Genomic DNA, 14,128 nt, shown 5'->3' with positions numbered 1-14,128 from the left:
ACTCTGCCTCAGATTTAGCCTGAGTAGGCCCTTCCTTAATCTGGCGAGGAAACCAGAGCAGGACCTTTGGAACCAAAAGCAGTTTATTTTTCACACTTACCAAACGGATGTTGCATGAGAGAATAAAGTGGCGTGGTTCAATATGTGAGGTGTTTACCATTGAGGACTAAGACTAGTGTCATGAGTTGTTAATGAAAACAGAGATTACAGAGAGGCAGGCTGAGCAGACAGCCTGCATGAGTACCCTGGTGTGTGTACGACGCCAGCTTCAAGGTCGGAGTCTCTAGAGCTCACAGGCACACTGTGTGGCCAGTGTCTCATCTGCCGCTACAGATTAGAAATCAATCAGGAGTTGTCTGTGTGGTGTCCCTTTTAAGGCTGGAATGCAGACTATGTTATGGCTAGGCACCACTGGGCTCTTTTTAATGATTTTTTTTTGACACAGGAGGAGGAACAATCCATTTTAAATGCATTCATAAGTCCATCTGCTAAATCAAGGGTCAGGCAGACAGGCATTATGTAACACCTACAATGTTGCTCAAGCACAACTTCTGACACCTCGTTTAAAAGCGTACAGTCACATCAGAGGTTAAAGCCTGGCTATAAAGCATCCACTATTCCTAGACCTATACCTGAAGGGGGCTATTTGAGGACAGGGCTACTAATTACTTGTAAAACACCAAGACCATATCAGAACTGTTTTGGGGCAACCTTATCCCTCAGCACACACCTAGACACAGCATCCACTGATCTTGCCACTTGGAGCAGCTGCTAGAATACCAGGCACTCCAGGGATCAGGATAATTAACTCAGAATGATCAGCAGTGTGACGCAGACATTTCCCTTCCCCCAACATCCAAACCCTGTGCTTCATATCCAAGAAATGGGCCTGTTTTTCATAACTTAACCCACTGAGGTGGGAAAGTTTAGGTCTGCCTTTGATATGAACACACATGGAAAGAAAACTGGCCTATACAAAAGGAAAGTGTGGATGAAGTTGGTTTAGATTTTTAACCCAGGAAGGCATGCTTTCTCCTTCAATTCTCCAAGGCCTCATAAGCCATAAGGCAGTCATTATCTAAAGCCATCTTGAGACCATAGAAGTAATAACTTGAATGAAATGTTGGTGAATGAGGAATTTGCTTGTTTCTGCCCTTGGCACACTCCAGTTCATTATGGTAATCATTTAGATTTACCTATGACTAAAAGTTCTTTGGAACACTTTTTTTTTGTCAAAAGCCTCCCATCATCAATATGTCTGCAACACCTGTTCTGGGTGTGTCAGCTTACTAATATGCGAAAGTAATTACATTTTTTTCCATGCAGTTGTAGTCCATACAAATGTTCACATGTCTATTTCTTGCTCACCAAAATGATCTGCAATGCTTTCTTCCCCTTCACATATGTACATCTAGGTCACGACAAGTATTACAGTAATCTTTGCTTCAAAGAAGAACAATTTACACTGTCCACAATTGTACACGTTGTCCAAGCCTGATATTTTCTAAGGCAGTACCTTAACCCAACACTACAACACCAGTGCCCACCTGGGTATCAACCCCATTACCTAGGGGAGTATAGGGCCCTCCTCTTTACAACTACACCACACTGTCTTTTTTTTCCAAGTAGTGTGTGTGATTATACCACAATTTATATAACGACCACTATTTAATTGAACTGTACACAGGTTTTTCTTAATCCTAAACTGTTTTCATACTGTCAATGTTGCAGGTTTATAACATGATTTCCTTCAGCTGACAAGACCACAGATGTCAACAACCCAATCAGCAAGGGTTTATTTAATCCACTTTCCTGGACAAAGAGAACTGGAAGAGCACATGGTTTATATTGGGGGAGAATACATGTAACACGAGTATGATCATTACTAGTGCAGTCTGAGTAATATATAACACAATAATGTGTGAAGGAAATAAGGAAAATGAATGGAGAATCAATTGTTTCAATAATCAGGTTTGTATAAGGTGAAAAATGATTACATCCAGCATGGTATCTTGGGGGATGGTGACAATTTAAACACATAGCATTCGGTGGTGCTTTTTCAACTATTCTGTATATAGTGAGGGTGGGATTTGCCCAATCTTACCTGCAGTTCACACCACGCCACTTCCACTGTAGTTTCCGTATCGAGGCCTCTATAGACTGTCTTGAACGACCCTCTTCCAATCTCGATGTTGAATTTCAGGTACCTGCCGTCAGGTGAGGTGGCAACCGCTTTGGTCTCAATCTCTTCTTTCTCCTCTTGTTCCCACTTGTTCTCAAAGGGCGCGCGTGACAAAATCACTTTCTGGTGTTTGCTGTTGGTAATATCGTCGTCGGAATCCGAGCTACTTGGCACTCTCTCGTCCCAGTTATCTAAAGTTGGAATCGGGTCTGAATTTTGGCTATCAGGCAGTGGTGTACTGGTACTGGTGCCCGGGCTATAGACGGGAGATGCAGGCAGCGGGGAGTCCATCTTTTGCTCTTCCGTGGAGGTCTCAAATAAAATGTTTTCCGCAGACCAAGACAGTGTCTTAGAGAGTGGTCTATCGTAAAGTTGAGGTTCGAGCTCCATGTTTATTTTATGAAGCATGTAAGAGTTTCTTCTTGAATTCAACGAGTGCCTCCGTAGCATTGGTGGCACCCGAGGAGATAGACAAGAATCATCGTCCAAACCTGCAGATAGGTTTGGAAAGCCCAGTCCAGCCATGTCAACCTCTGCATGTGACATGGCTAAAATCCTTTAACTTATTTATTACTTCTTCCACTTTCAAGATCTTGATTTTTTCAGTCAGTCCTTAAGAGAACGACGCAAGTGGACATGTTTGCGAAAAAAAACATCACGTTCCTTACAGACTCTGGAAAAAATGTGCGAAAAGTTTACATTACCAAAAATAACCTTGCGGATTAAACAACGCTTCCTACACGAAATCTTACATGAAGTTCGTTCTTGCACTATTGTAGTCTGTGTATGTAGACTACTAATTAACACAGTTACCCATATATTCATATACCCGACGGAAAATTAGAAATGAATCCATCGGTTTTTTTTTTCTTTTTGTAGACTAGTTAAGAACAGAATGTTGTGACAGGCGCTGATACATATCGTTGCAATAAAACAAAGTTTCAAAACAAATAGAGGCTACTTAAATGGAATAAATGCAGATCGCTATTTAGAAAACCTAAACTGTACTCACGGAACTGGTTTTTGAAGGTCGTACTCGGTATTTATTTCTTGTGAGCATCCGAAAACAGACGTGATCGATCTTTGACAGTTTAGACTGATATATGGTTACATGAAGCTAATCCAGGAATTCCTAAAACGTGCTGCCTGCTGCGTTCACGTCCGCATCAGAAATCCGACCATGCAAACAGGCGACTCTACATAAACAGAACCGACGGCTCGTGCTCCCGCTCTCACGGCCCCTCCTCCTTAACCTACAACAAATGTCTTCGTGAAACGCAACACCCAGGGTTTGACTTCCCCCGATATATATCTAAAGAATAATCGATTAGGACAAATGATAAATATCTAAAAAAAGAAATTAAATAAGTAATCTATCAATGGTCTCTGTATTACGCAAGACGTTTATTCATAACTCTTACCCGTTACATAAAGATGTAGCCACATTTGAGACCACTATTAACGAAGGCGTATTACAGTACTATAACTGATCAGTATTTAATCGCTTGAAAGCGTCAACAAAGGTCATATGATCACACCTGATTTAACCTTAGGTGCATTTTTTTTTTCCAGGACCGAGATATTGACTATACCAGCTACGCGTAATCACCTTTTTCTGCTGCAGGTGTAGATACTGTGTCTGTTCTGCACCTAGTGCACAGCACTTCTCTTTAGATTTTTGTTTGTTTGTTTGTTTGTTTTCTTGCAGTAAACATACATTAATTTTGCGAAATAATTTGTACTGAAAACTGAGGGAGACGGTGACTACTTTGGTAACAATGGTTGGCAGTTCCAGCCTGGATTAACAGCGCCTTTTGATGTTCGTTTTATGACAGCCTCACCCATGGACAGCAATGGTAACAACTAACATCCTGTGTTGCATAACACACCCCAATAATGCAACTAAAGAATTTAACTGAAACGTTTTAAATAAAATTTAAAATAAAAACAAAACAACGACCTGACTCGTCTTCTTAAACAAAAGTCAAAAGCATTATAAGAAAAAAAAAATAACCTTGTGTTTGGAGAGAAAGGTTGCGCAAAATATTTTTAAAAGAGAAAACACTTTTGCAACCTAACACATTCCTAATTAAAATGGGATTAATGCTTATTCTAGTTGTTACTCTGATTATATTTACTCGCTTATAAGGTGTTGGTTAAGTATGATTATTCCCACTTGAAAGTGGTGGCTATGTCAATGAATTCTGGAATTTGTGTACAATAATTGTATACACTGCTAAAAGCTGCCACAACAGGGAAAATGGCCAGAGATTGGCCTGGCTGACGACTACACACCCTCACAAAAGAAGAAAGCGCTATAGACAGGATTCGCTTAGTGTAGGATTTGAACAGGTCCGTTCGCGCCTGTACATGATAAATGACATGCGAGGGACAATCCGAAAGGATGGATGACACGGAACAGAGCAACGCATAGTACATGAAAACCTACAGCAGTCAACAGACATCAATGCCCCCTAAAAGTGCTAACTGGCCTCTGCCGCGATTCGTGTTCATCTCAAGAATGCAGCTAAAAATAAGCCTGCTGACACGCACACACATTCTCCTTCCTTGACCCCCACTCGGATGTTCTCTTTTGCCCCTTTCCCACTGGTTTATACACAGTTGGAGACTGCAAAGGCGAACATCGGTCATATAGGCTAAGTGGGGCAACTAAGCAAGGGGATTAGTGGTGTGGCCGAGTCACAGTAGGTCATGGTGCTAGTGCCACGCGTCTAAATGGTGATGCTCCCGTGCGCTCGGCAGCTACAGTAATTAGTTTCAATGCGGCAGCATGTCAGGGATTATCCGCAGGGGTGGCGTGTCCCTCTCCAACATGTGTGCACACTTACGTCGTTTATGTTTTGTTGTTTGGTGTCGAATCCTCACGATCTGAATCTCGAAATATCACAAACAACTGCTGGAAAAAGCACAACCACGCCTGTAGGCTCCCGACTTTTTTGATGATCACTTAATGTTTGACATTTCTCTGTTTATAGGTTGATGTTATTTGTGAATAATTCAGATTTCTTCCAAATTTCATGTGAATTGCGCAATAGAATTTTTTTCTTAAGTGAATTTACTAATAGGGGGCGCAGGGAGCAACCTAACAACCTAACGCGGGGCACATTGTAACATTGCTCGTTTCCAATAGGTTACAAACACAGTATTATGACGATAGGCTATTTCTTTTGGGTATTTGTTGCCATATCAAGAGTGCACAGGCCAAAATAGTGCGAATATTTTAAACGGCCAGCGCAATATAATAAAAAGTTCGTCAAAAGTTCATTAAGACTAGCGTAAGTAATACTTCACACCAACATTCATTTTTGATTACTGTTTTTTGTGTCACTTATAAACGAGACAATCGATCACTATTTTTTATCTTTAATATGCTGGTAAACATCTTGTAGGCCTATAGTGTTGTACTGTTTCGCTAGCAAGCAGAAGTAGCCTACTATAGAAGTGACTAGCTAGGTTTAAATCCCAGTTGCGCTGAGGGGGCACATAGTAACGCTGTGTGTTAAATATGTATATTAATGAATTGGACATTAACAGTTGGTAAAGCTGTAGTTATTCGAAAACAATGTTCCATATTTTGCTGACCTGTGATGTTTTTTATTTGCTGTCCTACCTTATGGACAAAAAATAAATCTGTCATTGTTTGACACAGTCTCATGTCGGTATTCATATATATTTTGACGTGTGTTTGTGTGTGTGTGTATCTATCGATTGATCTGTCTGGCATATAGATAGATATATAATATATAATACAGTATGGTTGGAAAATATATGTTTCAGACAACATAGAATTATATTGAATTAACTTTGTTTGCACTAATTTAAAGTATTCATACTTTTCTAGCAAGTGTTACAACTAACCCTCTGTCTGTTACAATTAACCCCACCCATGGCGTAAAAGTTGTAACATTGCACTTCCCGTCATTTTCGGTGGAATTGTACATGAACTGTAGGTGCTAGAAGTTCAAGTTTTCGTTTGTAGCAGAGATGTATATGTTGCTTATATAAAAACATGATTATTCCAACTTAAATATTTTTAAAATTATTTCGCAAAAACCAAAAAGTGTTAGTTTGTGCCCCGCGCTCCCCTACCCCATTAAGACTCAAAAAGACCCGCTTTGTGCTAAACAACCGGTACACAGTAAACATTGTGCTATACTTGCAACACAAATAAGATCTTTTAAAAAGGACTTTTTCACCACATAGTATGAATTGTCCACTTTGTTCTTTACTTGTGTTAATAGCCGCGGGGGGAATACACATTGTGCATCTTGGAAGCACCAATTTGCCTGAGGATCTTGAACAGACAGGACTCTAGTACCGTGAGGTAGCACAACGCAGTATCACCACCAAGGCTACATGTAGGAGCCCCACCTGCCATGCCAGAACACAAGGGGGTTATTAGCAAAAATATACGACTCCCAGAGCTGCGCTAGGCCTCCACAGACATACCATACTGTCAGCACATCCGACATACTATTCAAGCGGGTCTGCTTACCTAAACAGGCCGTATCAACATCATAACCACTATCTCGAATCTCCTGCAACATTTATCCTTTCCTTTTGCATTGCTTTGGTACAGGGGGAAGACGCAACCCTTTCGGACAGCGATTAGAGATTGGGTCAAGGACAGGGAGCAGCAGCAGTTCAATGTTTATTGCAGACGTTTTGGTCAAAAATAAACCGACATTTTCACTGTACCGACGAGTATTTCATAACGTTGGTGTCGATTTTAAACTGGAAAAATACAAGAAGTGACAAATCCACTTCTCAATTTACTGGTAATGTAAGTATGCCTATGTGAATCTAAACAGAATGCAGCATCACCTTTTAAAATAACAGTATAATTGAGCGCCATTGTTCGTCTATTTCGACAGACTAAAAGGAGTTTTGATCTAGAGTACGGTTGAGTTCACAAACGCCCCAGATGACGTCTCCCGATTAGATACCTCCACTTTTGCAATTGTAAGAGTCAATCTTATGCTAGTGAGCGATTGGCAAGCTTTATATATCTCCGACCTCCCAAAACCAAGAAAAAGCATCAATTACAAACTTACTAAATTATTATTAAACAAAAAAAATCTAGAAATTCAGGTAGCAACTGTATGCAAGACATACACACAATTGTATCAGGACCTCAAACCCAATCATTTGTTTTGAGAAGACATTTCTTTTAATTTAGCCTCTCAGGTCTACTGTATTTCAGTGTAATCTTTTTTGGCGAATTTCAAAGAAAAAAGAATATTGTCTTAATCTGTATTTGTTATGTAGTTACACCAACAATACAGACTAGGGCATCTATGCTTTATTTTGAATATTGTTTAATTGTTAATATAATGTAAAAAAAAAAAAAAAAAAAAAGTAGTTTCTCAACGCTGTCTTGAGTAAATTTTTGAACTAAATCAGCCAGTGCGCCACCTACTGGGAGAAAAGTGATCCATAAACCCTCACAAACATGTACAACTCATACACAAATGTATTCCAAACAGTATATGATCTTTTCGGAGTATTTAGACATCCCGTGTAGTGCTGTTTTCTGAAAACATACATTTGAACAATGCAAACACGAATAACAAAAAGGATAAAATGTGTAATTCCTTGCTGTAACCACAGAACAATTTGGCTTTTTGCACCCATTCAGTAATCCCACTGGTTCAATACCATCATTTAGTTTTTAAAAAGGTCTACAAATGTTTGTTTGTGACTCATCTTGAATAGTAGTTTCTCTCTGCTACTTCATGTGTACTTCAACAACACAGCAACAAAGCACAGAAAGACAGAAACACAAGTTCAGTCCCATTTTATTTTACAGTAAACTGATGATATAAAAGGCGGTCAATTACTGACAGTCAGAAATAACAAGGGTAGTCTACTGGGACGTTTCAACAGTATGTACAAGCAGAAGCCACCTCCTTGGCTGTAGTCGAATTACACAAAGCTTGAGTCTTTCTCCCCATTTTCCCTTTCCCAGGAAATAACCCCAAACTCCTAAAGGTCCCCATGCCATTCTGTGGTCAGACTGTCTTTGGGATTTGTTATGGTGTGGAGAAACACTTTATTGCAGTGGAGCACAGACCCTGACCCAATCCTTTCTACATGATTCAATTAATTGAATGGAAAACAGTAAAATGTTACATAGATACAAAGAAATGGGAGGTGGGGAGAGTGAACTACTGATACATAGTCAACCACCCGCACCTCCTTGCAAAGACATGGAGTGAAAGAGGTGGACTGGCTTTCCTGAAGTATCTTTAGCAGTCAGGGTGACCAATGGAAGAAACAAAGAGGCCTGAATCCCATGCTTGTTTCTGTGTGGAAGACAAACCCTCTGCCGGAGTCCTCCCCCAGAGCGCTATCTAAACTGCTCCCCACACCAGCAGTACCTCCCCCTCCTCTCCTCAAAAGAACTTGACTCCCTTCCCGTCATCCATGGAGATGATCTCTGCCTTTCCCTCTGTCTGCAGGGCCTGCAATGAGCGCAGCAGCATCCACTCCTCGAGCCCATGAAACTCTGGGAAAAGACAGCAGACAGACTCAGGTTCAGCCAGCTTCTTGTGTGGGACTGCTGTCAAGTGGGAGAGTGCAGTGTGCTGCTGTGGCCAGTGGGGGTTCAAAGTAATGGAAAGCAAAATGCAAAATGCAAAGAGAACCTAACGTAATCAGTAGTCATACAGGAGGACAGGACACAAATGTATGCGCCAGCATACAGCTGTTTTTTTCCTGTTCAGCTGGATCTCCCAGACTGAAATCCTTTAACCCCCACACACTTGACATAAAGATGGCTCATGACAGCAAAGTCCTACCTTCACTTTCGGTGTCATCCCCATTTGAGAGCTCGTAGAGCGTAAAAACAGAATTGACCATCCCGTTTCTGGACACCTGGGAGTGAAGGAAAAACAACTAAACAACACTGCTCTGGTGAGTGCTTTTCACTTCAACGGCACAGAATCTGAGCCTTCCTTCCTCAGGAAAGCGTATCATTATCTTTTTTCCCTACTTGAGTGCATACCCAGGGCTTCACTTATCAACCATTTGAATGTGCAAGATTGAATGTGTAATGGCATGTATGCACATTGTCACACGAAAGATATGTTTTATCAGGAAAAGCTGAACTTGTAACTCTAAAAGAGCCAGTTGTACCCTTGACTTGAATGAATTGCTTATTTAGATGTGAATGGATGACATGTAAGCTATGCTAGTTGCTCTGGATATGGATGTCTGTTGAGCACATAAATAACAAAAAACAGTAACAATTATAATGGAAGAACCACTCTGTTTGCAGAAATGAAAGAACAAATGTTGATTTGGTGTGCAAACCCAAAAGATAGCTCCATGAGGAGTAATGTATGTTTTGTATATGTAAGAAAACAGTATGTTTTTATTAACTTCAGAGCACAATATCCTACGACATACACCCAATCCCATTATACAGTAACGTCTTAATGCAATTCAGAATGCTATAAACCAGTTACAATTTTTGCTAAGGCCAAAAAAAAACTTTACTGCAGGTAACTGCAGCAATATAAAGCAGCAATTTGTCATGTGTGGCCCATTGCTTATCATAATATGATTAATTACAACCTCAAATAATTACAATTGCAATAATTATCTTCTTGGTTCCAGTCAGAAGAAACTACATTTACTGCATTGGTGCTGGTCTGGCAAGCAACAGTTTTATGGTCATTTTGCCATACTCTTGGCTTTTTTCTCTTGTCTTTCTTGGACACAATTATTTCTATTTTATGTCTCAGAGAAAGATTTTTTTTTCTTTTTACCATCTATCCCACAGTGGATACAGTCTTTGTATTCTTCAGAAATTATTTTCTCCAATATGTTTTAAACAATTAACAATACTTATAACAAATACAGCTGATCAAAAGCATTGTTTCAAAATTTATTCACCTGTGCACAATATCAGTAAAAGTTATGATCTATCAATTTGATAGAATGCCCATAAGGAGCCATTCTACCCACATAAGGAGTCATCTTGACTTGACTTAGACTTGTTCTGTGAATTAACTAAGTAAATAAATAACTAATTAAATAAAATCCCAAGAAAAGTCTTTGGTTGGAAATAATGGCATGGCCCATTGACTTGTAGCTTCCTATGTCAAATGAAACACTTTTCATAAGGTTCACTTTCAAAAACTTACCGATCCCCCCCCCCCAAACAAATAGTAGCTTCAGAGAACAGCCTTAGGTGGCTTTTAAATTACCTGTTGCAGGTCAATGACGCAAATGACCTTTCGGTGACACAAATGCAGACAAGAATTCATGGAAAAAGAGACCCTGAAAAGTACAGCGTGATGCAGGAAATAAAACCCAGGGTACAATGTCTCAAGTGTGCCCCACTTCAACTTCCAGATTGCATCAGCACCCTGTCAGGGCAGACGTTAATAAACTGTTCTCTGAGCGCCGTCACACACTGCAAACCACAAACATCCTACCGGGCTTTTCTGGGGTGCTTAAAACCACTGAGTTCACAATCCTGAATGTACTATGGTTCTGCTATGCGGGAAAACAACTTTTGACAAACACAACCCATTTGATTCTGTAGGCTGTGTTCTGTTTCATAGGTTTGATATTATCCATTGTAATTCTCAAACATGTGAAGCAACAGCAGTCGTACATTCTCTATGCCAGGAATGACACATCTGTGACAGATTACGTTCTTACTCAAAATGGACGCATTTTAGCAATTAGAAGATGTGGGGCAATGTTTTACTCTCTATTATGCTAATCACAAGACTTTGGGGAGCAGCAGGATCTGCTGCCAACCCTTCAGTCTCAGTGGAGAGAGGGCATACGGATACAATTAAGACTAAGGCTACACTGGATTATTCTGAACTAAACCAAATCATTCAACACACAGACCTCAAGTAATTTAGGTTTAATCAGATTTGCCACTCACTTTTGCCAAACACATATAGATATTTCTCATAGATGTAAATGGTCACAGTGTATTCATTCATCCTTGTGGTTTATTTGACTCATTTTGGACCAGAACTGAGCTCAATGGCCTTTAGGGATGAAGAGGGTGGAGCTGTTTTATCCAATGAGCTTTTCACTTGAGTCCTTGAAACAAGAAGTGCTTCAGTGGTATTTATTTTTTTTTGCATGTGTATGCATGTGTGTTCACAATATGTCATGATTATCCATCTTTATCTTTTACCTCTTAAGGTAAACTTGAGTCCTTGAGCCAATGATTGATTCAGTCATATTTATTTCTGTGCATGTGTATGTGTGACTATAATTATTTTCAGTTGCACGTCTTTTCATTTTGACATAACATTTACAGAACATGAAGGTTATGCATAAGTGACCACATTAACGTAAAACTCTGAGCGCTGCTTTCTTAATATGCGCTAGTTTTGAACAGCTTCCTATTTTCCCACTACCAATGACCAGCAGTTAATTAGAGGGATATACGTCAAATATACTCCCAGAGGTGTGCTACCATTCTCAAATCAAACAGACAACAACAGTAAGGCAATACTAACAAAATGCAGAAAGGGAAAACTCAGATGCACATGACGGCACTTTATTGGCCAAAAGCTCTCCCGAGAAATCAAGCGTGCCCTAATCCACCCTATTGGCCACTGCATGTAATTATTCTCATTCTTTCTGTGTGGTCTCAATACTTTAAAGTCAAATATTATGTCCATGACCGAAAAACCCAGTTATCCATTTTCTTTGTTGAATGAACAGTCTGTTGTTTGAAGCCATTTTGCTTTTTTGCAAACTACCTCAAGACCATCTGTATTCACCATTTGTACAAGCCTTTGTGTGAAGCAGCCTGTCTATGCTCAGGCTAGACAACTGGGTGAGGCATTGCCCTCAAGCAAGACACTTGGCCAGTTTTACTCTGCTCTCACATAAATGGACTCCAGACGGCACTTGAGGACCTGCGATCAATAGACATACTGTCTGAACACGATCATTAAAGTTCTTAATGACCTGAATTCTTTTTCTATTTCATAAGTTTATTGTCTTTTATTCTTTCGTGGACCCAGAGGGTTGAGATAACCTACTGATCCAATGCCACCTCAGAAAGCCTGTGGTTTCAGTGCTACACGTTCAGTACGGCATGTTCTGTCTTCTGTTGGGACACATTCTCACCCATTGGTATATCAGCTTCCCCCACTCCTCTGGTCGTCTCCACATGATCAGACAGCGAGTTTTGTTTTTGTCCATCCACTCCAGGTTCCCTTAGATTCAATAAAACGGCTGTTATTGTTACTCAGTCTAAATCAAGAAAGCAAAATACAACTTATTGTGATAATTCTTTTAAACATTAACATTTATTCCTCCCCCAGGAACATACATGACGACAGAAGGCCTCCGGTATTTCATCAATGAAATATCAAACATCTGGACCATGCACCCCCATCCCCCAACACACACACACACAAATGTATGACTACCTTTTTTCCTTAGTTCCTCAAAAACAACCTGGATGGCTTCCACTGAAAGTTTTCCTGAAAAAAAGTTAAGGATAGACTACAGTACAGTCAAAAGCACAAACACATTAAGTGCAGTGTCAAACCATATTCCCACGGTTTAACATACAACACACATGTGCCTGTCAGTGTTTGATAATTCACTGTAGGCTACTGCTTTGGTAATAAAGAAAAATACAAGAATATGAAAACAGCCTGATTCATTGGACACATCTGGTCTTAAAGTCTAAACTCTGGCAGTCAGCTGGCGAAAAAACAAAATAGGCAATATGATTAGGTATGACTAGATTCAAGATTCAAAAAACCTTATTGCCTATCACATAATGACAAATTGTCTTGGGTTGAAAAACTCACTAATCCCTGTGTCAGACCAATAAGCACAAACACCTGAACTGTTTTCATCCCAACGAATTCGAGCTACCTAAGTATAAAAAGTGATAACTTAAAATCGTGATCTTAAGTCAAGAAATACACTGATAGTGGAAGTATTTTCCCCATTTTTCAACCTACACATGCCTTCCTAAGTACACACACCACATATAAAAAGGATACTCTCTATTTTCTTGTTATTAAAGACAGGGCTCTCTTGTGCCTCCATGACGTCCAACGTGTAGAGTTTTCGATGTCGGCAATATGACAGCGTCAATGAGCACCATGCCGCTAGCTGTTTCTGTCTTGTGTCAACATTGGGTTGTAATCTGCAAACAACCAACATACCTACATAAGTACCACTGCTGTTAGCGCTGTCCCAACCATACTGTTCTGTCAACGTTGATGAATATCATGTCATGCTGTACTGTTATCTTCTGTTCTGCAGCCTTAAAGTCTGCGGCTGAATTATGACGCCTTTACTGGCTAGCTTGTTTATTAAAGGAATTTACATTCTTTTATGTCGCTAATTCGGCAAATAAGAATAAAAAAACGCACAGCTTGTGTGCTAGCTCAACAAATAATTGGGTAATTAAAAACCAATACACAATTTACTCCAACATTTTAATTAACTAACGATAGCTAGGGGACTTGCTAGCAAACCTGCTATAAAAAATATGAGTTGTCTCTACGAGGAATGGATATCCACGCAGATAGGGCAGGTAACTATCTATGGATAGTGGCTAGCAAACGTTATCTAGCTAGGTAAAGTTGGAGCTTCCATCACACCATCTTACTTCCCTAGCTAGCTAGCTAAACAACTCATTTGTGCTGGCTAGCTATCTGGATAGCTAAGAAGGAAATGGCTACTCTGTTCGAATCGGCCCCTTCAACCTTAAATTCTCGAAATGGTCATAATATGAAATTACTTTCTCGTAAAAATTTTTTGAAAACAAATTGCAAAGTGTGTAACTATCTACTCACGTAAAAAACGGAGGAAAGTTGTATTGCCAAGGCCACTCAAAACTCATTGCTAAAATTCGCTACACGCTTCCCCGGAAGTGCGTACAACACGTAAAAACGTCCCCTCCTTTTGGAC

At 39.9% G+C, this 14,128-nt stretch overlaps 2 protein-coding genes across 2 annotated transcripts in view; both read right to left on the bottom strand.

Moving 5' to 3' along the window:
• The window catches only part of wnk4a (WNK lysine deficient protein kinase 4a), a 47,399-nt gene extending 44,668 nt beyond the window's left edge, over nucleotides 1–2,731 (bottom strand). The window contains exon 1 of the mRNA XM_036541444.1: nucleotides 2,105–2,731. Coding sequence (XP_036397337.1) covers nucleotides 2,105–2,728 — 624 coding nt within the window. The 5' untranslated portion in view covers nucleotides 2,729–2,731. The remainder of the gene's footprint in view (nucleotides 1–2,104) is intronic.
• Nucleotides 2,732–8,036: 5,305 nt separating this feature from the next.
• On the bottom strand, nucleotides 8,037–14,108 carry vps25 (vacuolar protein sorting 25 homolog). Its single transcript, XM_036538504.1, has 6 exons — nucleotides 14,014–14,108; nucleotides 13,213–13,358; nucleotides 12,625–12,678; nucleotides 12,320–12,408; nucleotides 9,004–9,079; nucleotides 8,037–8,711 (listed from the first exon to the last, which is right to left on the bottom strand). Exons 1-6 carry the CDS (start codon nucleotides 14,058–14,060, stop codon nucleotides 8,599–8,601), a joined length of 525 nt encoding a protein of 174 aa, XP_036394397.1. The 5' UTR covers nucleotides 14,061–14,108; the 3' UTR covers nucleotides 8,037–8,598.
• Nucleotides 14,109–14,128: the final 20 nt, after the last annotated feature.

Source organism: Megalops cyprinoides, chromosome 1 (assembly GCF_013368585.1).
Source record: "Megalops cyprinoides isolate fMegCyp1 chromosome 1, fMegCyp1.pri, whole genome shotgun sequence".
NCBI classification, from domain to species: domain Eukaryota; kingdom Metazoa; phylum Chordata; class Actinopteri; order Elopiformes; family Megalopidae; genus Megalops; species Megalops cyprinoides.
This window is presented reverse-complemented; position numbering and strand designations above follow the sequence as displayed.